The sequence below is a fragment of the Molothrus aeneus genome, chromosome 14 (genome assembly GCF_037042795.1).
Source record: "Molothrus aeneus isolate 106 chromosome 14, BPBGC_Maene_1.0, whole genome shotgun sequence".
NCBI classification, from domain to species: domain Eukaryota; kingdom Metazoa; phylum Chordata; class Aves; order Passeriformes; family Icteridae; genus Molothrus; species Molothrus aeneus.
This window is the reverse complement of record NC_089659.1, coordinates 3,222,754-3,249,183: the sequence shown is the minus strand read 5'-3', so window position 1 is coordinate 3,249,183 and position 26,430 is coordinate 3,222,754. Positions and strand designations below refer to the sequence as shown.

At 43.5% G+C, this 26,430-nt stretch overlaps 1 protein-coding gene across 1 annotated transcript in view; it reads right to left on the bottom strand.

Moving 5' to 3' along the window:
• LOC136562633 (calpain-5-like) overlaps positions 1-26,430 on the bottom strand; it is a 45,202-nt gene that overhangs the window by 6,979 nt on the left and 11,793 nt on the right. The window contains exons 2-8 of the mRNA XM_066559577.1: positions 13,249-13,380; positions 12,200-12,408; positions 11,645-11,837; positions 7,124-7,317; positions 5,465-5,542; positions 4,093-4,288; positions 937-1,059 (exon numbers count right to left, since the gene is read on the bottom strand). Of these exons, the coding sequence (XP_066415674.1) occupies positions 937-1,059; positions 4,093-4,288; positions 5,465-5,542; positions 7,124-7,317; positions 11,645-11,837; positions 12,200-12,408; positions 13,249-13,380 (1,125 nt within the window). The remainder of the gene's footprint in view (positions 1-936; positions 1,060-4,092; positions 4,289-5,464; positions 5,543-7,123; positions 7,318-11,644; positions 11,838-12,199; positions 12,409-13,248; positions 13,381-26,430) is intronic.

The following is a 26,430-nucleotide window of genomic DNA, read 5'->3' as shown; positions in this document are numbered from 1 at the left end:
ACAGGTGATTGGCAAATGAGTAGGTGTGATGCAGATGTCAGCAGATCTAACCAACTGTTAAAAATTGACTTTTTCTTAGGGTAGGGCCATAGATTTAATGTAGTCCCAGGAGCTGTAGCAACAGATGACAGGATTACCCCAATCCTCAGTGAAAGAGTAGAAAAATTGCTGTTTCTTTGCTTCCCTCCTCTGAGTTTGAGTGTTTTCATTTTACTCAATTTGCCTTGAGAGTGCAATTAAATTACCTTTTGGGATCCCTGTGGTTCCTTTTCCCATATATTCATTTCCTGCTCACCAGTCCAGCTTTTGAAAAGACTTTTTTTCTAAGGGGCAACAGAAAAACTGCAGACTTTTCAACCTCATTCTCCTGGCTGTATTTGCTGGTGAAATGGAGGCAGAAGAAGGAGAAAAACCCTGCATGTTTTAAGTATTAATATAATTTTGCCTTTCTCTAGGAAGTTTTGGGAAACACTTAAAATTCTTTTGCAAGGCATAAAATTTATTTATCTCTAATAAATGAAATTTATTCAAATAGAGTTTGAGCTGAACTAAAATCAGTTGAGTTCCCAGGCCAGACTGCAGTGCCCACACAAAGTCTGAGTACAGAGCCAGACCCCAGGATAATCCTGATAATATATCAGAAAGATATATCAGAAAGATATTATCTGAAAGATCCATTTTCAAAGTGGTAACTACCAGAGTGAGTGCCCAGACCCCACAGACAGTAACAGAAGTTATAGGTCTGAATTTGCATGTGCCGGGAGAGAGAAGGGCAGGAAGGTGGGAAAGGGAGTAGGAATGGATGAACAGATCACTGATTATCTAGATCTATCTATCTAGAGATGATCTCTGGCTGCCAAAGATCTCACTGTCAGGGAGAAGCAGGACTGAGCAAACTGACCAAGCTCTGCACCAGGAGCACAGCTGGCTGCCTACCTTGAGGATTTCAAAGCCAATTGTGATGTTGTCTCCTTTCCCTTCTTTCTTGTACTTGCGGCGATCCTCCTGCTGTAAGGACACCAGCACTTTGTCCTGGGCCTTCTTAACATCAAAGAGGTACTGGGAGGAGAGAGGAGAGAGAAAAGCTGTTGGAATTTTACTCTCAGGAGGCTGAGGGTAAAGCCATCACCAAGGAAATATGTTATCTTAGGTTGGAAACGGGGGTGTGTGTTCTGTCCCCATCTGTCAGAGCTGGGGCAGTTCTGTTCTTGGGGCAGTTTTTTTCTTTATCTCTCCCACAGCCACTCCTCCCTCCAGGAGATCTCTGCTGTCCATGGGCCATTAATTATTAATTATCTTCTGTCCATGGGCAAGGAGTCCATGTCCATGGCCTGCATGGCTGATCCAATTCCATCATCCCATGGGGAGATGCTGCGCCCAGGGGAGGAGCCAAGCATTCCTACCTGGATCCAATGTGAGCCTGGCACAGCACAGCAGCCTTTGCCCAGGGCATTGCCAGAGGGAGCCCAGGCCCATCTGCAGCAGCCCTGGAGCTGCAGAGGAAAACTCCCCCCTTGTGCAGGATCCCTGCTCCAGCAGAGCCACAGCTGGCACTGCAGGAGGGCTGAGCCCCCATGGGATGGGGCTGTGCCACCCCCTGACACACAGGGGACAGGGACTGCTCTGACTCTGGCTGTGGGGTTTTTTTGTATTATTGCATTGTTTATTTTATTTTTTAAATTTTCTTCCCTAGTAAAGAACTGTTATTCCTATTCCCATATCTTTGCCTGAGAGCCCCTTAATTTCAAAATTATAACAATTTGGAGGGAGGGGTTTACATTTTCCATTTCAGGGGAGGCTCCTGCCTTCCTAAGCAGACACCTGGCTTTTCAAACCAAGACATATGTTTATACAAAGGAGACAAATGGAAATACATTTGAGGGAAGAAGGAGAGTTCTCCATGGAGCAGATGTTCCCAGCAATGCATAGCTGGAAAATGAATGCTAATAATAAGGATCTTAAAATCAAAAGTATCAAGTAAATAAATCTTACTAAATCTGACTTGAACAGTTACATTACTAAAAATCACTACCAGACCAGTTCATAAGTATGAACAAAAGAAGGTCAGACAGGTATTTCTTTATATGATAAGGAATTAATTTGTTCATTATTCGAGAGTCCTTTAAATTTTGCTTTGAGCATGCACAGAGCAAACCTGAGTTGTCAGGACCAGAGGAGTGAAGAGGACATTATTTACCCCAAGTTTGGACAGATGCTGTACTCAAGCTGTACCCATCCTCAAAGACTTTTAAATGTGAAGAAAATAAATAGAAACATAAACCTGTAGCAGTGCACAGCTGGGTACCATGTGCACCACATGTTCTGATTTAAGTAGAAATTCCCTGGCAGCATGGAGAGGAATACCATCATTGGTTCAATTCCCTCCTCCCTCTTCCTTTGACTGCTGCTAAAAACCAAATTATTGAGCTTTGCTCCGAGGTAGGTATTGAGATTGCCTTGGCTACAGAACCATCCACATCCCTCTGCCTTGGAGCTCTGCTGGGCAAGGTCCCATCCATTTCTGATTTGTGTTTTATATCCCTTACTGCAGCAGAGAAAGCACAGGGCCCTGGGAGAGTCCCAGGGGTTGTAAGAGAACCTAAAAAGTGAGATATAAAGATGCAGCAATACCCACATTTTAATTTAAGGCACATTTTAATCCCTGAGCCATACACAGGTTGCCTCCCCAGGCAGCCCAGGGTGCTCCAAGGCCATGGAGGGGTGGAAGGACAACAAGTGGAACCAGGAAAGTTCTCCTGGTGTGGTGACAGCTCTGCAACTGTGACCTTCTTCTGATGGTACCTCAGAAGGCAATGATCTAGAAGTCAGTAGGCGACCGTAGAATACACAAATACTTGGCTGAAATTGCCTTATCAAAGGGACTGGAAGTGGCCCAATCCCTCTCTGCACAGATAAACCTCACAGGAGGCCTCAGTGCCAGGAGAACAGAGAGATTATCTCTAGATTATGGTGGGGTGTGCCACAATAACCTGTAATGGCCCTAAGATAACAGAAATGTGTTCCAGCACTGCTGCTAAGAGCCTTTTAATCAACTGGCCCAGAGATAACACTGGAATACAGAGGCCTTCCACTGCATCAGGCATTGCACTCAGCTGGAACTGTGCATGTTGTTCTCTGTGACAGCTAAACACTTACAAATGAGACCAGACAAGCTCTTGGAACACATCCAGAATCTCACAGAATTAATACCTGAATTACTTCACCCCCTGGAAATGAGGCACTGACAGAAGGCAGAGCAGTGAGGAACTGCAGGATGAGCTGGGAAGCTGAGATCTGATGTGAGCAGCAGAGGCTGCACTGCTGCAGCATCCTGCTCTGAAAACACAGGCTGCAGGCAGAAACCTCCCTTGCAAGTGCACAGAAGCAGATTCAAAAATATCTTTAATTAATCTGGACAGAAAGATCCATTTTCAAAGTAGTAACTACCAGGGTAAGTGCCAGACCCCACAGAGAGTAACAGCAATGCTATATCTGAATTTGCATGTGCTGGGAGAGAGAAAGGCAGGAAGGTGGGAAAGGGAGTAGGAATGGATGAACAGATAAACTGAATAGCTTGAAATGACCAGGTAGGATGAGCAAGGAAAATTCCATAATGCTGATGAGAGGGTGAGCTTGGGGAAGAGAGCAGGTACTTCCAGAATCTGACATTAATGCCAAGGGATACTAACTAAATACACTGGATCAAATCCCTGAGCTGTTAAGGGGGTTAAGTGAGTTCTGTCTATAGAAAATCAGACTTGCTGCCTTTCTATGACCAGGAAAATGAAAGAAGTCCAGGCAGGATGTCAGTAATTCTGTTGTGTGAGTGACTCAGCAGCCCCAAGCATGATCAGTCCTAAATAAATATAAAAACTCTTCTGAGAAATTGCACCAAAACATGCAGCACACAGCACACCCCCAGGACAATGAGATCTTTTGGTTTGTAGTCACTGCCAGCTCCTAAACAGGGTGGGTACTTCAGGAGCCCCAGCTAAAGTGGGTACTCTTCAATACCTCACAAAACTTCCCACCTGGGGGTTCTGCAGGAAGGTCTCTGTTATCAAACACCTCACAAAACACAGGGGTTCCCACCTGGGGGTTCTGCAGGAAGGTCTCTCTGTTATCAAAGCAGCCCCCAGATCGATTCAGCAGGGGCTCTGGATGCTTTGCCCAAGCCCCATACATCATTTCCTTCTCCCAGGTCTTGTGGAGGCTGAAGCAGGAGGTGTTCATAGTCCTGCAGATGTCCACATCTGTGAAATTCTTACACCAGTCCTCAAACGTCATCCTGCTCCAGGGAACACCAGGGAAGTAATGGTTTGTTTAAAAATAAACAGTGATATTCATGCATAGAGCCAAAACAAAACAAAATCTTCCAGTAATTTGAAGAGGAGGCATTGCTCAGCTGTCCAGGGGACAAACTGATTCACTGGAAAGCTTTCTATGTGGAAATACTTGTGAAATCACAATGACAGAGTTTTAATTCAGAGCAGCATCACTCAGTGTGTTTGGTCAGATCAGGATCTGTCCTGTTGCATCTCCTAAGCCTAAAGCACTGCTTGAACCTCCCAGGCTGGATTTGATAACACATCTTGCAAAGGCCAAAGAGATCACCTGCAATTAAAGCAGGATCCACTCATCACTGTTGCAGTCCTTATTGTCACATCTGTCCCTGAGCACGACTCCAACCTCTGCCCTCTGGACAGAGCTTTTCTTTAACCCCATCTCAGCTGTGCCTGCTCAAGGAATGGCTGGACTGCAGAGCAACACCAGCAAAAATAGCATGGCTCTTTGAATAACCATCATGTCCTGGCTTATTCATGGCCCAGAGCCAAACCCTGCAGCTGCCAGTCCTGACAAAGCCAACAGAATGATTTTCACTGTGAGCCCTGCCAGCTCACTTGATGCAATATTGATCATCTCCTGAAGGACCTGCTGGGCTAAGGATCTAAGCTTTAAGCAAGGTCAAAATTAATAGAGCTCTAGACATTGGATAGAGAATGAACACTTGGAAAACACCAACAACAACAAATATCAAAATTTACTGGATGCAACTCTATTTTTAGATGCCTCAGCCATGGCTGACCTACAGACAGGCATAGTACTCAGTAAACAGGGTGTGAAATGCTCATGGTACTTCCTCAGATATTTTTGCCCATTTCAAAATTTAACTGGTCTAAACAATGTTCACTGTTGGGCATCGTGTCATGTAAACCAGCACATGCTCTCCTGGTTTCTGAGAGATTATCCTAAATATAGGCAATAGATTCTGAGAGCTACTAATTTGGTTCTCCTAGTTTTAAATCCATTTTTATTATTCTTCCCTGTCATCCCTTGGGAGTTTGAAAGAAACAGACCTTGGGATAACTTTACCCATCAGTTTTTGAAGCTGTTAAATGGCAGATTAATGACAGTTACTCAGTGTAGCCAGTGTCTCCAAACCCTTCTCATCACTCCCACTCACCAGAACTCTCCATCGTTCTCAACAGTGAGCCCCAAATTCTTGCGCTCAGAATCGCTGACTTTCTTCCACTCTTCAGAGCTAAAAGGAAATAATTTAAAAAAAGAGGAAAAAAAATCAACAATAAAGATGATTAATAATTTAAAATAAAAACCCTCACCTGGAAAAAAAAAAATTGAAGCAAAAATCTCTCCTGCTCTGTGGTTTTAAAATGAATATCAGGGTACCGAAAGGGCAGATGATATTGATGAAAGTGTGAGGCTTTCAGGAGGGGTTTTAAAACATTAATTGATTTGAAAGCTACTAAAGAAGAAAGAGATTAATAGGAAATAGGCTCAACTAGAGCAGAACTTTATTGATTTCCTTTGTCACACCCTCCATTAGGACTCTTAAACACTTAAACAGCTGGTTTCCAAGGTCACAGGAGATTGACTCCATTCCCTGAAGGCCCCTCAAATGAAACCTGGTTTTCCTCCTCGGGAGCTTATTGAACGCTTCACTTAGACCAGAGTATTCTCTTTGTCTTTTAATCACCTTAATAAAACAGGCCTGAGGTCTGAGATTTCTCTGGGGGCCTTTGAGCAGAAACTGCTGGAGCCTGAGCACAGTGTCCAGTGTGCAGAGGGATATTCCAGTGCACAGACCCTTCAGGCACACAGCCCCTGCTGCTGCAGGGGAGCACAGACCCTAAATTCCAGCAGCCTCCTGCTGAAACCCAAAACAGACCCTGGTCCTGATGGGTTACACCAGACAAACAGAGCCACAACTCCCCCCTGCCCCTCCAAAAGCACCTGGAGGCTAAAGCTGAAGGAGGGAAGGGAGGATGCTCACCCTAACAGCCATTTTCTTAACCTGTTTGGAAATTGTCAATTTAATTCTGCTAGACCAAAAGCCATGGGCCACCCTCAGATTGCTCAGTGAGTGGCAGCTGTGCCAGGCTACTGGAGAACCCGAAGGGCTTCAGCTAAACAAGACACAGCAGCTCTTTTGTGCATTCTCTGCATTTCATCCAGACCAATCTCGCTGGAAGTAGTAGAGTTTTGCTAGCTAAAGCATAGACTATAAGAAATTAATATGCTGCTGCTGAGAACAGTGCAATGTTAAATGTTAAATACTAAATACTAGCTGGTGAGCCCAGTGCTGAACTGTCACATATTTTTCATGTATAAATCACCCATGATGGGAGACATCCCCTCCAGCAACCATTTCTCTTGCTGCAGAGGTACCTGCTAAACCCATGGCCCACAAGAAAATTCACTGGAAAGTTAATTAGAAAGAAACCACAAATATGGCACATTTACAGCATTTTTCACCAGTCACTTAAATTATCTACAAGACTTTTACCATCCTTAGCAGCTGGAAATGACAGGTGAGAAACTGAGTCACAGACACGCTCGGTGGTGAAGCTGGGAACAAGCCTTGTGTTCTTGACTCCTGAGCTATTTTTCTTCCCATGTTCCAGAAGAATGATGTAAACAGTAAATAAGGTCCAGGGAGCCATAGACTCCTCCAGAACATGCTCATTTTCTCAGAGGAAAATGGGCAGAGATGGCAAAGAGGCCCAGCCATCTCAGAGCATCAGTGTGTCCCACCAGTGTTTACCCACAAATTGCAGTGCCCCAGCACAGCTTCACCCTTTGGCACTGGCTTTGCAGCTCTTACCTGTCACTCCAAGCACCGAGCCATTCCTTCTTGCCCCAGGGATTCCTCAGCCTGACCATGAACATCTTTTCTGCCTTGAAGGAGAGCACCAGGCTGTCCCCGAGGCGCAGCTTCCTGATGGCAGTCACGGAGTAGGCATGGCCCACGATCAGCCCCATCGCTGTCTCTGCTTCACTGGGCCGCCCAGGGGACTCCTTGGGCGTGAAAAATGACAATTGAACAAAAAGAACTCACATCTCTGGGGAACCTGATGTGCCAGCAGCTCTCTGGCCACACAGAGAGACAGACAACTTTCCCAGGCATCGTTCTGGGAAAGGCTGTGAGAGGATCAGAGAAAAGAATGAGAAACAATTCTTATCTTCACTTGCTGACCTGGTGGTGTGCACATGTGGAATGTGTTATGGAGATTTGGTCAAGCAAACAGCCCCTGCAGGCTGTGGTTTCTTAATTAGCCAATGGTGATGGTGTTTTAATTAAAGGACCAATTAGGTCCACTTGTAGCGAATTAGGGTAAAAAATATGGGTTTCTTAATAAAGAAATTATCAGCCTTCTGAAATACATGGAGTCTATATCAATTATTACCTGGCTGGGGACCTGTTGTGCTGACAGCCTGACAGCTCCATGTTCAAGGGGAAGGACAAGAAAAATTTTGCATTCTCTTCCTGAGTGATTTTACTGTGCATAATAATAACAGCACTGGGAATCAGAACTGGGAGCTCACTAGTGTGGTGTTGTTAGTGCCAGACAATTCCAGTGCCAGACAATCCCAGGGCACAGGGGAATCCTGCCTGCTGCAGCCAGTCTGTCTCCTCCTGGCCTCAGAGTTAGGGACAAGGCTGATGGAAAATCAGCCCTCCCAAAATGTTGGCATCTCTACCAAATGGCTTTTCTGGACACTGATGGCTGTGCCCAGACTGTCTGGGGTGTCCTCAGCTGGGCACTCATGAATTTAGCTGCTGGTCCAATGCTTGTTCTTGTGTTGGAATAAAGCAATAAGTTAATAGGAAGAACTACTGCCAGTGGGTAAAAATGGGAGAGCACAGGCACAAGTGAAAAAGCTTCTAAGCCACTTGTGCCCTGTACCTCACTCATTCCTGGCAGGGCTCTCTTACATGGCAAAGGGAAGATCTGTAGGGTGCTTTAGGAACTGGGTTTGTTCATCATAAACTCCACATAAAAATCCCAGTTTCCAGCAGTGATCAGGCTGTTCCTAAACTGTCCCTCAGCTAACCTTAAACTGTCCTGTTTGATGCTCTAGGCCTGATCAGATGCTGATCTAAGAATACATAAACATAGTCAAGCTCTGAAAAATAGCACAATTTCATTTAATGCATCCAAATCTCCTGATCTAAACCCAGAAAAGCAGCACCATACAAAGATGTTTGAGGTGTTTTGATCGTCCTGGATCCAGGTTCTCCTCACCCTCACTGAATCCAGCCAAGCCATCCTTGAGTCTCTCTCATCTATCACCCACAGGGCCTAGGAACATTCATTCCCTTGGACATCAAGGAAGGAAGATTTGACTCAGTGCAGATCCTTGTGTGTAAACTTGTAATTACCTAATTAATGCTCAATCAAGCTTTGGCTGGGGTGGAGAGAGCAAGAGGTGTGGTCTCTTGGTGTTACTAATGCAAATATTTAAATAGAAATATGTTTTTATAATTAGACATGAATAGATTAGTATAAATATATGAATATTTAAATATAAATAAGGACTTACCACAAGTGTGAAATGCACATAGTATTTCCTCAGATATTTTTACCCATTTCAAAATTTAACTGGTCTAAACAGACAAGGTCCTTGTCCTGAGGCAAATGTTGCACTGATACAACAGTGCTCAGCCCCAAAGGTAAGAAATCACATAAAAAAAAAAGGGGGGGGGGGGATGGAAGGAGAAATTCCTATCAAATTGGAACTGACAGATGGGCTGGCAACTGTGAGAGTGTCACCAAGGCCTCTGTGCCTCTCACCGACAGCAGCTCCCAGAGAATCAGCTCAAGTGTTCCCCCAGCCTGGCTGACATCCCCTGGCTCTGGGCTCCCTCCAGTGTAACACTTTCACTGGCATTTTTCACAACTAAAAGCAAACAAAGAGTCCTTGACAGCACAGGAGTCTGTAACTTCTCCTGCTGCCTTTATCACCCCCAGGCTTTTCTCACTGCTGGCCTTTCCCACCTCATTCTGAAGATACTTATTTATTTCTTTATTCAAATGAGATATTGAAGCATCTCCTGTCTGTTCAGATTTCGAAATGGTGATGCTCAGGGCCATTCTGTAATCCAAAGCAAATGATGACATGTTTGTAAGGCAGCAATGAAGCCACTTGAGTATTAAATATTCTACACCTACCAAGCTCCACTCGGTGTATATTACATCAAAAAGTGACAAATGCAGGCAAACTCTGTAATCAATGTTTAGAAGCATTTGTGTTTAATGTGGAAGGCAGAAACATAATGCCAGGAATCAGTGGAAGCATTACAACTGCCTAATTAATTGCTCTTTAAAATACAGCTCCCCGTGTCCTGGTCAATCACCTCAGTAAATTCTTGTTAACAAACAGAACTGCTCTAGCATTTGGGAGCAGCCCATCATTCTGGAAACAATGTCTGCAGTAACAATTCACACCAGGCAGTCTGCTCTGAGCAAATCAGATGGAATTCTTGCAGATAAAAATTCAGGCCTTATAAAAAAAAAAAAAGGGTAAAACAAAACCCAAAGACCTTGAAGACCTTGAAGCTCTTGTTTCTGAGCTGTTTCCTGATGTTGCTGAAGGGACAGTCCCTGTTCTATCTCAGGGTAAAGTTTGTGTCCCAGAATGTACCAGGTGTATCAAATTCAGGGTGCCCCCAATGTGGGGAATGATTGGCATTGATTCAGAAGGCTGAACAATTCCTTTATTAAAACCATACTATATTACTTAATACTATATTATAACTATATTAAAAAGATACTACACTATATTAAAGAGATACTAAAGAATACTAAAGAAACACCCATGACTGTCTGAGGCACCCAGGACACAGCTTTGAGCCAACTGGCCAAGGAATCAAACAAATCCTCAGCAGAATCCAACTGACAAATCCCTTCAGGTAAGCAACCTTCCTAACACATTCCACAACAGGAGCACAGAATAGAGAAAAGAGTTGTTTTCTCTTCCCCTCTCTCACTGCCTTCCCAGGAAAAATCCTGTGTGGATTTGTGAATGTGGAAAAATGCTGTGTGGATTTGGGAAAGCTTGTGCCTCCTGCTTTCTGTGAAGAGAGCTGAGGCCAGCCCAGGTGTTCCTCTTTGGTGCCAGGCCCTGATGCAGGACCATGCATGGCCAGGGCCAGATCAACAGGTAACGTTTTCAGGAACCCCCAAAACAGCTGATTTTCTGCTGTTCTTGACAATTCCACAACTCTCTTCATACTCACAATTTCTGAGTGAATCATCTTCATTCACAGAGCGGGAAATTAAAGCAAAATGTTTGAGTGATTTAACTAAGATCAGCATCAACTAAGGCCTTCAACTGAAGCAGTGGCCATGGGAGGAAGATGCTGAAGTGCACTTAGATGCCAAGCCTGCAGCTCCTAGAAAATGATCCCTTTTCTCTGGTCTGCTGGATTAATGGTTCATGATAAATGATTTAAAAAATCACTTAAAAACAATTTTTAAGGAAATATTCAGGTGCCTTTGCAGTTTGTTAGCCTTTCACATGTGATAACAGCTGTGGACAAGGTGAGGATTCCAGCACTCTCCAGCCAGGGCCTGACATTGCAGACTTGCACAGAAGAAGCTCAGTCCAGCTGTCAATGGTTTTCCTCCTGCGGCCAGGGGCTGGGCCATGGGTGCTTTGTGAAGCACAGAGCATCCTGTGGGAGCTGTTATTCATCCATCTTCTAGCACAGGACTGGAGAGGGGTAAATCTTCCCCAGAAACCATCCCCTCCCTACTGACCAAGGGAACTTCAGGACCATGGGCTCCTAATGTGGGCACTGAGACACCTGAGCCCCACATGAGCCAGCACAAACAAGTTCTGCAGGTTAATGCCAGTGGGGAGATTATTCAATATATGGACTATATTGAATATATTCAATATCAAATAGCATTACCTGAATAACCAGGTGAGCTCAGCCCTTCAGCTTAGCTCCACTGTTACCCTGGCTGCACTGGCACAACCGAAGTCAAGAGGTCTCAGCAGCTCTGTGCCAGAACTGTTTTCTCTAAAGAGATTTCTCTAAGGAATAAAGCAGTTGAATGCTGCTATCTGCTGTGTAAATTAGGGTGGATTTACCTCAGGTCAATTCACAACTGTGACCATGCAGAGAAAAAGAATTTCAGACACACAGTGAAGTGGCAGCACAAGCAGTTGTGATTGTATTTAGTGGCTCCTGGAGCTGGAAGCACTTGCTAGATTTCTCCATACAAAGCTTTTCCAACCATGCAAAGGAAGGACATACTCAATATCCTAATAATGGTATTTCTTCCAGAATATTTTCATTGAAATAAACCCTTAAAATCCGTCTCTCTGTACTTACCGAAATGGAGCAGCTGATGAAGCCTCCTCTTTTATGCACTTTCATCAAGTCTTCAAACAATTTCATCTGCTCAGAAATAACCTCACCATATTTGCCCTCTTCCAAACTGATGGATTCTGCCACTGCTCCGGTGAAATCCACCAGGGCTTCTGCAGCACAGCCTCCATCCAGGGCTTGGTAGGATCCAGCCAGCCTGGGGGCAACACAGAACGTTCTCAGTTTACAGGGGGCTGGAACAAGTGCTCTAATTTGGCTTGAATGTAGGGAACATGTTTGTGTCTCACTAAGGACAAAACAGAACAGAACAAAAAAGCCTGAGCAAACTGCAGATAAATCTTCCCTGGTTTCTAGGATCCTTAAGGATTTGGGCTGCTGAAGTAGACAGTATTGCAGTCATTTATGATTTTAACAGAGATTAAAGAAGGAGTTTTCAGTCTTTTTTAGGTTCTCTGCCAGCAGCAAAACTAAAACCCATGGAAAGTCTGACAGAATTGAAAGACAAAACAGACAAAGGGACAGCACTGAGGACTACAAGGACAAGGAACCAGCTCATACTTAGCATAAGCCTTCTCCAGCAAAGCACTCCAGAATTCATTCCTCACGTTGGAATGGCAGTAGATGAGCCTCCCATTCTCTGTGGGCAGCAGATCATCCACCACCACCTCTGTCCACTCTCCAAAGCGCCAGAAGCGGAAACGGAAAATCCCAGTGTATTTCCTTGGGTTTTTGGGGTCCCACTCCTGCTCATTGTAGTCTGGAATCACCTGAGAAACCATGGAAGGGTGGGAAAAACTCCAAATCACTTGTTCTTAGAATTTTAAAGGTTTAATAGTAATAAAATGGTTGTAAAGATAGTTGTAAAAATATAATTAGAGTAATAGAAATTTGGACAATTAGGATTTAGGACAATAGGAAACAATAAAAACAAAGAGTTACAAACAGTCCAGGTACCTCTTTCTGGGCAAAATAAGCCCGAAAAAGGACCCACGTTAACAGAGGATTAACCCTTAAAAGCAGCAGCCTGTTGCATATTCATACATCTCATACATGATGCATAAATTCCATTCAAACACAGGATTCTGTCTGGGCAGTGTCAGCTGCTTCCTCTGAATCCTGACAGCATTTTCAGGGCTAAGCAAGGTGGGAAGAAGTTCGTTTCTTCTGATAAGAGAGCAATAAATTCTCTTTGAAAGATTCAGGTGTCCTGTGGCTGCTATCTCCATGTGAGTACCTCATTCCTTTCTTTAAAAAAATATCCTACATACATAGTTTCTATTTTAACATTATGTTATAACCTAAAACTATATTTAACACACTACTCAAGAAAATTAATACAGCATATCTTTCTAACATAACACATATAATATTCATTTTAATATTTGTGAAAAGCCAATCATAAAACATGCATTTTTCACAAAGGGGAAGTTCAGCAAGTGCACTGTGCTGAGGTTTATTCTCAGGGCAGACTGCCCTGGAACACGTTAAAGAAAGGGAAGATTTGAATCCACCAAAATTCACCCCTTGTTAGTCCTAGGGAGAAAAACAACCAAGGTTAGCTTGGTTTATTTGCTTTGTTTCCTGCACCACACACACCAATCACCCACCTGCTGCCAGAGGCTTTTCCTCAAAGCCAGGCAGGAGCACGCAGCCACAAACCAGCAGTTCCCCAGCTTGCCCTGGTGGAAGTCGTGGGAGCTCATTCCATCCACAAGCAGGTGGGGATCTTCACAGAGGTCCTGGCAAAGCAAACCAGAGATTACTGGAGACTCCACTCCCGACATGATCACAGCATCCATCCAGTCAAGGAAAGCAGCAGGAATTGATACTGCTGACACCTGAGCTCTGAGCTTCTCCTTGTCAAGCCTCTAAAGGGGGGAGGAATGTTGCCTTAAGATTTTAGCCTTTATATTTTTCAAATCCTGTGCTGTGATAGTGCATAACTCTACACTTCATATAAAGGGTTAACTACTGTCTTCACACTTTGGTCAGACAAAACAATTCCTCTGGGCCAGGAGCCCAAGGACAGCCTACAGCCTCAGGGTCTGAAAAGTACAAACAAAAGTAAATTGGGGGGCAGCAAACTGAGGGAATGTGACTTCATTACCTGAAGCTGTAATTGGGGAATGAACCTCTGATATGCAAATAGAACAAACTTGATCTGCCCAAAGAGCTCATGACCATTGTCCATCTTGGGTGTAGCCTCTGCCAGGCTCCTGCACTGCCCAAGGTGAACCTGTTAAAGGCCTTTAATAAATACCCACTTTATTATTTTAACTTTGTCCTTTGCCTTGTTCTAGGTAGCCACTCCAAGGCATCATCTTCCCTGCCATTCCTCTGGCTGACACACTGGAAACCCTCCTCCACCAACAGCCTGGGTCACTGCAGTGACCCCACAGCACCACAGCAGGAGGAGAACACTCTTTGTGAAGCACACTTTTTATTCTCTGGGTCTCATAACTCTCATGGCTCCGGCTCCTGTTAGAGCTATTTGTCCCTCCTTTCCTGGCTCCATCTCTATCCACATGCAGATTCCCACCAGAGCATGGCTGGGATGTCTCCCTGCTCCTCCCTGGATTGCCCTTGCACTAAAGGGAGAACCCCTCAGTTTCCTGGACCATGGGAAAGGCACAGGGGTGCATTTTGCAGCAGTGATGTGTTTGTCCCCACAAAACCCTTGGCAGAGGTGTCCTGCTGAACGGAGAGGGAACCTCCCACCAACGCTTCATCCCTAACTGGTGTGGAACCTGCAGGGCTCAAGCCAGTGACTACTCCTGGCACTCTCCTGTCAGTCACTGCTCTTCCTGGCTGAGAAGATGGCAGAGAAGTTCTGCTCTTTCACAGTTTAATAAACCTGAATTTCAACACTGTGGAGATGATCCTATATCCAAGCATTAGAAAAGCAGAATAAGTAACTCAATCTCATCTCAAAATGGCAGGGGACTCCAGATTTCCTGCAGTCTGTCCTGTCTGCCATTAGCAGCAGAGGAGGAGCTGTGCTCCTTACCTACGGAATTCTCTCTGCCCTTTGGCAATTAAAGATGATGATCCCAAAATAGCAGGAGTGCAACCCAAGCATGGCCACACACCACAGGCATCTATCCCTCTGATGTGACTCTGACAAATCAGTGCCAGATTAACTCATTTCCAGAGAAAAGAGCCACCTCAGTGCTCAGCTGATGGTTTCAAAACCCAGGCTGGTTTAGCTGATGGGTCCTGAAATCAGCTCACAGCATGGAATTCATAGAGCTGCAGCCATTCTCCTTAAGGAAATCATATTTTTGGCAGGAGGCTTTTCTCATTAAATAACAGTTTATTTTATTCTCATAAAATAAACAGACATTTTAAATGCCTTTTGGGAAACAAACAACTGATCATTGCATGACACTGCTCTCCTGTCAGGAATTCTCACGTGTGTGCACTTAGAGAAAATTCAAAGCTTATTAAGAGACCTCAACAAAAATCTGAGTAACAGAATGGTGCCCAGGAGGAAAACTGAGCACAGACAAGATGCTCATCAGCATCATGGACAGATTCATTCAGCCTCCCTGGATGCTCTGACATGGAATGGCTCTTCAGAGATGTGAATCCACCTAGCTGCAGGGCTGGACATCAGTTGGCCACTTGGCTTTCATGGTGGTAGCACACATCTCTCATCCACATGGGCCAGATTCCTTTTTATATCCCATTTCCTGGCATCTATGGCATTAATAATTTCTAGTTTGTTTTTCCTTTCAAAATGTTATTTTCTTAGAATAATAAATGAGGGATAAATGGAGCCATTGGGGTTAAAACTGTCCAAACTTTTCTGTCACTAGTGGAAGCCAAAACTTTAATTAGTTTTAGAAAGAAATTAAGCACTGCTGTGTATTACAAAGATCTTATTTGGTTTGTTTTGATAAAAATAACCACATTAAACTGCCATGTTTTAATTTAAGTGTGTCTTGCATCTCACAAAGTCCTCAGAGGAAAAACAGAGCAGCATGTGCCAGCTGCCAAAATTTATGGATGAGATCAGCATTTGCTGAGTGCTGGGGTCCAAAGCAAACATGGGAAGCAGAGCTCAGAAACAGAACCTCCCTGCTCCCATCAGAGCCACCAAATTCTCCAGGATCCTGCCTGATAAATCCTTTCTGATTAAACCATCTAAGAGCCCTGGAGTTCTGGGGCTGAAGAACAATGTAAGAAAATGCCACCAATTCTGTTTCTTTTATTAACTAATAAATTAATAAATTAAAGAATTAATGTAACTTTAACAGCTTCTGTGGTGACTGTCGCTGTGTGGCTCAGATGAGACACAATAACACTGAGGCACAGCCTAGAGCTCATTTCAGCTCTTTGCTCTCTTCTGGGCTTTGTGATTTTCACCATTTATGCCATACAGTAAATTCTTAGGAATACTTTTATCTATCTAAGCCACAATTCCCCCAACACAAGTTAGAAATGTGCTGTTTCAATATATTATTCTGCAGTCCTTTCGACGGTCTTTAAGCATTTTTGGTTGCCCCAAGCATGTAAAAATAGACATTGAAAAAAACATTTAAAAATATATTTTTCTAAATGCTCCAGCAGTTAGGATATATAATGTGACCGTGTTCACAGGGGTCTCAGGCTGAGGGAAGAGATGAGGATCTGACTCCATGTTTCAGAAGGCTGATTTATTATTGTATGATATATATTATATTAAAACTACACTAAAAGAATAGAAGAAAGGATTTCATCAGAAGGCTGGCTAAGAATAGAAGAAGAAAGAATGAGAACAAAGGTTTGTGGCTTGGACTCTCTGTCCAAGCCAGCTGACTGTGATTGGCCATTAATTAGAAACAACCACATGAGCCCAATCCCAGATGCACCTGTTGCATTCCACAGCAGCAGATAACCATTGGTTACATTTTGTTCCTGAGGCCTCTCAGCTTCTCAGGAGGAAAAATCCTAAGGAAAGGATTTTCCATAAAAGATGTCTGTGACAATATAATGTTCCCAATTTAGGATAGCTGAGGATCAAGCCAGTTACTATCAGAGGAATTCCAAGGAGGAGACACTGACAGGAGAGGTGATCCAGGCACTTCAGGAGCCCCAATCCCTTCTCTCTCTTGCTGCCTAAGCACCCAAGCACTGGGGCTGTGAGTTCCACCAGAACCTCCTCCTTTGCAGACACAATGGTTTAACCCCAATCCTTTTTCTCAGGCTCATCATGCATCATCTGTGCTGTGAAGGAGAGAAATATGTTCCCATTTCCAAGGAAACATTTAAAGGCAGTTACTACAGGATCCCACTACACACCATTAATGCCTGACAGCCCCCCTATTTCTGACACAGCCCCACAATAGAAGCAGTTGCTGCAGTATTTGTGCCTGCAGGGAGCATCCCAAGTGCAGAGCTCTCCCCATTTCTCCCCTCACACATGTACACAGTGAAATAAACACCATCTGCAGAGCTCTAATTGGGCTGGGAACAGTCTGGAAGTGAGGTTGGAGGTTTCAGGGCCTCGTGGTTCTGCTGAAAGCCCTGATGCCCTCATTGTCCTACCAGGCTTTCATTTGCATGGCAGAATTCTGGTTGTGTCACCTCCCATCCTTGCTGTGTAGTTGAAATATGTGACATTCAGACACTGATGCTGTGAGGAATAAAGTGGCTCACAAACCCCTTTTTCCTGATTTTAAATGGTCCCTTTATTTGTAACAGAGCAACCTGGTCAACTGGCTTGTAATCCTATCCCAGTCTGGATCCTACAGAATTCCCACACCTGCCTTCCTAGCCCCTCATCCAAGCAGCAATGAAAATTCTGATGGGGGAGATTCCTGTAGCACTCCAGCAACACAACCTGAAAGTGTAATTTATTTCTCCAGCTATGCATCCCCATGAAAGAGTTTTGCAAAACAATGTGAACCATGGGAGACAACAGCCACTCATTTCACTGGAGCCATGAAATGGTTTGTGTGTTGTTCTGCCACAATTCCCTAAAATTAAAAAAAAAATTAAAAAGAAAGGATGGGTTTTATTTGAGACCAGATGCACCACTGAAAGTACAGCAGGTAGCTGATTGTGCATTGATAAATGCATTGACTCTTGGAGGAATTTAGCTGAAGGAGAAAATTCCCCTTAGCTCTGAAGATGCATCTCCTGGTGTGAGTATTACCAATATTCATTAACTAAAAGTTATGCAGCATTGGTTAGAAATAGGGAGAAAGACATTCAGAGGGTTAATTAATTAGCTGTGTGTCTTCACAGGCATTAACTGAAGCTGCATTGTAAAAAACATTAACTGTAAAACACTAAGAGAGATCTCAGACATCCACGAAAAGGGAAACATGATTTTTTAACAGATTAGGGCCTGTCAGCTGTCTCAGAGAAAAACAGATATTCAGTCAAGGGAATAAGAAAGAAGACCAGTAATTGTTTGCAACATTTCAAAGGTTTTTAGAGCTTCTTTTTTTGCCAGCACCCTTTAAAGAACCCAGCCCTAGCATGACAAATAATCCACCTTTGCTTGCACATGAGACCTACAGAGGCAGGCACTATCAGACTGATCTACTTAAGCTCAGTCACCATTGCCTTAAATTCTTTAAAGCAGGTTGATTTCTGTCAGAGCTGAGAACTGTTTCCATTTTCCTCCCTTCTCCCAGCCTCACATCATCCTGAGACAACTCCTGCAGAGGCAGTGCAGGGAGCAGGGGGAAGGCAATTCTTTCTGAACATGGATGGGAAAATCCAGCTTTGGCTGCAGCTGGCACTGAACCAATCTCATCTAAAGGAAGGCAGCAAAGACAGCACCGTGTGGTCGTGGAGCTGAACAGGTGAATGGGGTTGTCCATCCTACAGTAAACCCCAGCTGTGCTGGCATGGCCACAGAAGCTCTCCCCAGTACAGGCTGTGTGCCACAGCACCTGCAGTTAGCCCCAAGAAGCAAAAGGACAAAGCCCAACTGCACTGGATACTCTTAAAGACTTTTAAACCTTGTTGTGGCTGAAAAACATCTGCCTGTGGAGTGGAAAAAGAGAAGTGACCCCACAGGAGGCATCCAAAAAAACCCAGGGTCAGACGTGACCCGACTGAAACTGAGACCAGGAGGGGACTTTGGGCAGGTTTAGCCCCAGGTTTCTGTCTGTCCACCCTGAGCTCAGGATGTGCAATTCCTCTGAAAGCTCTGTGCCCATCATGCAGTTCCTGAAAGTGAGAAAATGCCCAGTGCTGCTTCAAGAGAGACTGAGCAGCACAGGAGCAAGGGGAAGGACATGCCAGAGCTCCAGCCTTGTGTAGAAGAAAACTCAGCTATCTGGGGATTGAGAAATGCTTCTTGCCCCTCCTCCCTCTCTGCTAAATCCTGTTACAAAACCAAATGCATCACAGACATTTTTATAGTGTTCTTTTTTTCCTTTTTCAGTTTGGGGCTAGTGGTGACTAATGCTCAGTCCATGGGTTTCAGCCTTGCCCTGCCTGTGGGACACGTGTGCTTGGGGAGGATCTGAACCAATGTTTTGGAAGAAAAACCCCCCAAAAAATTGGAATTGGGCAGTGTGGTGTGTATCCTGGCTGTCTGTGGGTTTCACCTGACCCCTGGAGCAGCACAGCTGCTCTCTCCAGAATGCTGACAGGGCTGGGCAGGGCTCACTGAGGGATGGGCCCTAGGGCTGACCTCCTCCTGAACCTCCTGACAAAGCCTTTGCTGAAGCTCTGCCAGTCCTCTGCCACTGCAGACTCCAGTGAAAGATTTGCTGTTCTCCCAGAGCCCTCAGACAAGGACAAACCACCTCAAATCACCTCTTGCTGCACCCTCTGAGTTTGTGCTGCTACAGAACTGCAGCACATCCATAACACCTCTAGAGAAAAGCTGCCTTGTTTGAGAAGTGTAGAGAGCTTTTTGGATAATTGGTTAGCTGAGAAAGGCCATTTCGATGTGATACCGATGGATAAGGATAGGGGAAACAAGCTGGGGATTATGTAACCTGTGCCCAATCACTGACAAAGGTCACAGTGACCTTCGCTGAAACGCGAAGATGGGGGAGAAAATCACTTGCCAGAAAATGTAGATATCCTAGGTAGAGAAGCTAGAAGAATGCAAACATAGAAACAAAATAATCATTAGAGCATAGAAGTAGGTGTGGTTGATCTGAGTGTGCTTTAACCAATAATGAGCTCAGCTTTTGCAATATGTATAAGCTTCATTAACACCAATATAAATATGGTGAGCTTTCAATAAACTTTGAGATTTGCAATTCACGCATATTGTGTGAGGCATTTCTGCCGCCGTTCACGACAGAGAAGAACACTTGGATTTTCACTGAATTTACCAGAACACAGCCTTTGCCTTCTGCCTTCTTCCCCTTGGACCTATTCCCTTCTCTAAACTCAATTTGTGTGACTTTTCCCCAGCAGCAGCAATCAGAGATGCCATTCTTAGGACAGGATTCACCTCAGGCAACATCGAATTCTCTCAGCCAGGTATCCAAACTCCCCGGGAAGCAGAGCTCAGGTCCTTCCAAAGGGCAGTGCACAGGCATCACCCTGCCACTGCCATGCTGCTGTGACCCTGTGTCCTACTGATCATATAAACCAACAGTCCACAGCAATTCCAGGAGAGAGCCCTGTGTCCTACTGATCATATAAACCAACAGTCCACAGCAATTCCAACCCCTAGGAAACTTGATTTTCAGCTATTCCAATGCTACAGCAACTGTGACATGATGGGGGGGAAAAATTTAATCAAAGTCCCAATTTAATTGGTTAAAAAGGTATATATTTCAACTTCCTGGGAAAAAGTGATAATTTTCCATCCTAAAGGGACCATTTTAGGATCACTAATATGAAGTTTTCTTGCAAAATGCTTTTACAAGGATTTACTGTTATTTTGAGTTGGTGATGCTCCATGAAAACCAAGTAAATGTAGTAGCAGCATTTGAAAGAAAATCTGAATGTAACCATGCACCAAAGCAGGGGAAATGTTTTTTGCATTAAATGCAATAAAGGAGGATGGCCAGGGACAAAGCCAGTCCTTGGAGCAACTCCCTGACATCATTTCCTAAACCCCCTGACGTGGCTGAGGTCAGACTTGGGCTGTAGGGCCACTCACCACACTCAAAGGCCACCCACTGCTCAGCTCCAGCTTTTTATTGCTTCCTCAAAACATGTTTGTCCATCAAATTCCTGGATGAGTTTCCTCAGATGGGGAATAAAAACAATAAGAAAAGGAGGTTGGAAAAAGGCACACACATTTTTTCACAGCACTGAAATATTCAGCACTGGAGCAGTGTGGAATAAACCATTCCCAGGTCAGTACTCCTGACTGTCCAGCTCTGTCTGGGGAGGAAAATATTTGTTTGCCTGATAATGAGCATCATTTTGGCTCAGGGGCCATGTACTTGTCCAGTCTGACCTTCTGCTGTGTCTCAGGGGGCTGGCAACTGATGCAGATGGAATTCTCCATCACTGCCTTGTCTGAGGAAGGGAATTTGCTGTTTACAAAAGAGTATCAGGCAGATTTCAGCAAAGTCACATTTATTTTTTTTTTATTACATTGAGTGTTTTGTGGCAAAACTAAAGTCAAGTCATCCAAACATTGTCTGGACTGAAAATTCTGATTAATCTGGGAGATGATTTGTTTTTCCTTAAAGGATATTTCTCCCCTGCCCGGTGGCAATGCACAGACTACAAAGATTAAAAAGCATAAGTCTAAACACCACATTAAAGAGCATAAACCCCTTTAGCAAAACGTTCCTCCTTTCCACATCCCTTTTCCAGCAGGGTTTGTTTCAGCCTACATTCCACTATCTTCCAATCATGGCATTTATCTCGGACACTTAAGGATAAAAATCCTTTATCCTCTTCTCCCAGCCTTCTCATCTTTTTCAGACTGCACCTTGAGGTGCTCTCCCACTTCTTTGCCTCAAGCAAAAATCTGTGAATGCTTTAGGATAACAGTTCAAGGCCTATCCAGTGGCAGCTTGCACAGAAATCCACCCCACACCATTCTGGACTAGATGTTTGCTTCATAACATAAAAAGAGGAACTGTAAAATGACATAAAGCCCTGAGCATAAGACACAAGCTTCATAGACTATTAGCTGTAACAAATTTTGGATTTGGAATTGGTTTTTAATAGAAATTTTGTTCTAGCCAGCACAGCACAGCTTTGCTGAGCCGGTGAAGGTCAGAGTCTATGCAGGGTCTCTGTCCCAACATGACACATATCAGACTTTAAATTCTAGTCTGGACATCCTTTCTGGCAAAGAGGAGCCTTAGAACATGTAAACAAGAGTATTTTTCTTTCAGGAAGATAGAGGGTTCAAATTCTAAGCTATGAAAACATTGCCTCAAAAGTGACACAGCAGCCTTCATTTTAATCCTGAATACTGAAAGCACTTTTATGACTCAGCCAAATCAGTGTATCACAGACTCATAAATTCACAGTAACTACCAGGAAGGCTTTGATTTACACATCTTGAAAACAAACAGCAGCTTCTATCTCTAAAACAACTTTTTAAACTTTGTCTTGGAAAGATTTTCATTTAGCAATAAAGTTATCAGCATGTGAGATAAATTTCTTCAGTTTTGATTGATGACACTGAAAAACCCACATCAGTGACTTCCAAAGAAAAATTAAGGAAAATCACAGTTGCTGTATCTGCCAGGCAATCAAGCCCATGCTTTTCCCTCTATGTAGATGATTTTGTCTTGCACAGATGGCTATTAGAGTACTAAAATGAATAAAATATGTTTGGATAACATGCTGTTATACAAAGTGATCTTGAGGATTTCTTCATTCCAGCCTCAAGAGAATTTCCAGGATAAACCATCTGAATATGCTTTAATGTTTTTACAAACTCTGCATGTCCCTTTGGATATTATTATTGTGCAGCTTAAAAGCCCAAACCATGGAAAAGCCAGAGGAACTTGTATGCTGTAATCACTTAAGGACTTGTGAAAATGTGGAGCTCTACCACTGTTTAAATAGTCTGTAAGCTTCCTAGCACCATTAATGATCATTAATTTTGGATTCTCTTCTGCTTCAACCCAAAACAACGACTGGAGCAGATCCAGTCAGACAGATCCATGGACAAGAGCCTTTGGCTGCCTGGGAGGACTCAGCCTGTCAGGGTGGAGTCAGAACATTTACTTGGTCATGGCTTTATCCCAGCTGAGGCACAGTGGGTTTCATCTTTGTGATTAAATTGTTCAGACATTTGAGAGACCTCTTGCTTGCAAAGACAGAATGAGAAACTTTTTTCCCTATTTATATCAAGCTGTTTCTTTCCATAGCTCTTTCACTGCTTGAGCTAATTTTTGATTTTCCCAATGTGATGTAAATACACTGAATTGAATTCATCACTTCATTTCAGACAAATTTCTCTGTTAAACACTAACATCAGTGCCATCACTGAGAAATTACCCTCCTGATTTACCAGCTTAGAAATCTTTGGAATCCCTATAATCTCCCTCCTATCTCTTGCAATGACTACTGGCAGCCATAGGAGCATTCACAGAGCCCAACCTCACAGCACTTCCCAGAGAACACAAAGTGTTTGATTTGGAATTATGGATTTGAAGCCACATTCTGGGTAAAACAAAAGGGATCCAGACCTCCAGTTCCTGTTGTGTGTTCAAAGCACCACAAAATTTCCTCTGAAGATGAAGATTCTCTACAAATATCTAGGAATTGCTGTGAGAACTTCATCATCTTTATTTAATCAGGGACTAACAGCTAAAGTGAAGTCAGTGAAAAACCTAAGGAAACATTTCTTAACTCTCAAAAGACAGGAGAGGAGCCTGTTTCTAATAATGTTGAGGTTTGTCAGTGTTGCTTTTCCCTTGTCTTACAACATAAGCGTTTACAGTTCAGCCATTATGTTCACTGGGGGCAATGTTGGTTTTTAATTCTTTGCAGATTTTGGAATGTCTGCACAAGCAGCTTAACCTGGGGTCCCTGTGTGTTCCAAGCACAGCCTGGCCCTCAGGGTCTGCAGTTTGCACTCCACCCAATGCAGAGCTGCAGGGCAGATCCTCAGCTGCAAATCATCCTCACTTCAGCTAAACCAGGGGCTGATGGTGCTTGCAAATCCCCTCAATCCACCTCTGTCCACGGGCACATACAGCTTTGGTTTTGTTCATAAGACATTCAGCATTTTAGGGGAATAAATGTGCTCGTTAAGATCAGGAAGGAGAAATGCCATGGTTGGGTTACATCTGAAATATTTGGATTAAATTTGAGTTATTCCTCTTATAGTGCAGACACCAGCTGTTTGACCAGTGAGGTCATGGGCCCAAATGTGAAAAGCAGCTTTTAGGCAACTGTCACTTGTGAGGAGTTTTATTTGTGGAGAACAGAGTCAGAGAGTGAGGGAGGAGAGGCCAGAGGATGAGGTGCTGCATTCACATCTCCATTTAGGGAGGAAAATCCAAGGCTTAAATGCCCTTATCTGAAGGGAGAAGGAAAAAGCAGTGGTCACTCACAAATTCCTGAATTTTTGTCTTTTATCAGTCCCACAAGTGCATCCTTAAAGCTCCCATGGTAAACTTGCAGCAGGAATAAAGCTCTAAACATGCACACCAAAGCTCAGCCCACAGGTGGATCACTGCTAAATGAGATTTAATTTTTTACTCACCATCACAGGACTGAAGATTCAGTACAGTCTTAGGCAAAAAACCAACCCCATTTTGATAATCATTCACTGTATCAGACAAGAAAGTGCTGTCTCCAGACAAAAATCAGACCTCAGTGTGCTTTCTACAGCACAGACACCCTTTATTAGCAGACCTTGGGGAGCCACTTGTGCATCTCCCAAGCCCAGGAGTGGCCAGATGGCTCCTGGACAGCTCCAGACACAAATTCCATTTCCTGATGCACATGAGGAGCTCAAGGTGGCCTCTGCTACCTCCAACGCTGGCCAAAGTTCAGTGCAAGAACTGAATAATTGTAAGATAACCCTTGCTCTAACAAAAAGTGTATTTTTTCCAGAGGAGCAACATTTTATTTCCTGAAAGCTGGAAAAAGAATGCAAATTCAAAATGTTTGAGCCTTTGTGATTAAGTTAGAAACATTGCCACATACAGGCAAGAAAGCAGTTCTAAAAGGTTCTTTCAGCTGTGAAGGATTTTTAAAAGCTTCTTTTTAGCCAAGAAAACATACATATTTATTTAATCTTTAAATAGAATTAATCTTGAAGGAAACATACATTTGAATCACAGGAACACAGCATGAAATTCAAACAAATTACTCTGCAAATTGAAGGCAGAATGGCTTACTAAACCTCAAATTCCAGCTCATCCCAAATACTCTTTTAAATATGGAAATAATATGACAAAAGCATGAAGCTCTTCACACAGAAAGCATTTTTTGGATGTGGATGCTTTCCACTCTTGCTGAAGAGTGTTGACAGAACAATACCTCCATTTCCTTTGCAACTGGCACGTTTAGGCTGTAATTTTTGCTTCAGAGAAGTCAGACATTTAATTCTTTTGGAAGACTAAATCAATGAACTACCAATTACTGTAAGAAGACTTATGCTAGCTGGGGATATGATCCTCAGGCTTTTTGTTTTACAGTCTCAAAATAAATTTTACCATGTCATTCTTGCCATCACCACATTGCCTCAGGACAAACAGAAATGGTTTGAGAAACCAATTTTCATCTAATGACAACTGAACCAACTAAATGAAACCTGACATTTTAAACTTTAAAGAAACATTCAGAGCCTTGGAATTGTACTGTTTGTGCTCTAGAAATGACATTGAAGTAGTTTAATATTTTTTTTTTCTTTAGAGGAAACAACCACAACAACATAAGAAAGCCTTCATCCAATCTGAGGGAGGGAAATACAAACTGGAAAAAGTGCCAAGAGAGAAGATAACAGAATACTGGCATCTGGAGAGCTGTCTGCTTGGCAAGCATGCATGTCATTTACAAATGTTTGCCTTTAATTATAGTCCTGCAAGACTTGGGTGAATAATCCCACTGAGCAAGCTGCCACTTTCCAAAATTGCCACTCCATCCTATGGAAATAAAGGGTGGCCTTTATTTCCTGTGGGGTTTTTGCTTCCTGTCAGGATGCAGACAGCAACAAAGGGCACAACTAAAACCAAAGAATTTTCTGACTGACATCAGGAGTGGGATTGGGCCATCACATTGATGTCATATGGGGTGCACTCAGTCACCAGACTGCACTGCAGAGCTCAGACCTCCAGGCTTTATGGTGCCTTGCTCAGCTCTTCTTCTGGGCAAGCCCCATCTTAACAAGATTTTCCAGGCAAAATAAAAATAAAATGATGGAATTCGTAGAATAAGGGTGCGCAACAGCTCAATTCTGGGAACATTTCGGCAATTCCAGAAAGGAACATGTCACAACTTCCCCAGCTGAAAACATTAAGGACAGAATATTATGGGAGGAATGTTTTATCCAGTCAGAAAGCAAGATGGAAACATGCCAAACAGTGTTTTCATGATGCCTCCCATACTCAGCCTGTTGGGGGACAGACAAGGTGACAAACAGAACACAGTGAGATTCCCAAAGCTTTGAAAGGAGCCAGGGACCAAAAACCCTGATATTAATATTGAGGTGTACCAGCATAAATCACTGGTGGGACTAAAACTGAATTAAACTATGTTTATAAGTTTCTATTGTTTAGAAAAGACACATCCTTAAAATAACATCCCCAAGAGTACAAAACAGTATCTGTTTCAGTCTCAATAGAGCTTCTTAAATTAAACACTCGTCTCAAAAACAGTGAGGCCCTCCCAAGTTCTGGAGCACTGTGTGCTCCCATATTTTCATTTTTCAAATTAACACACAAGATCTC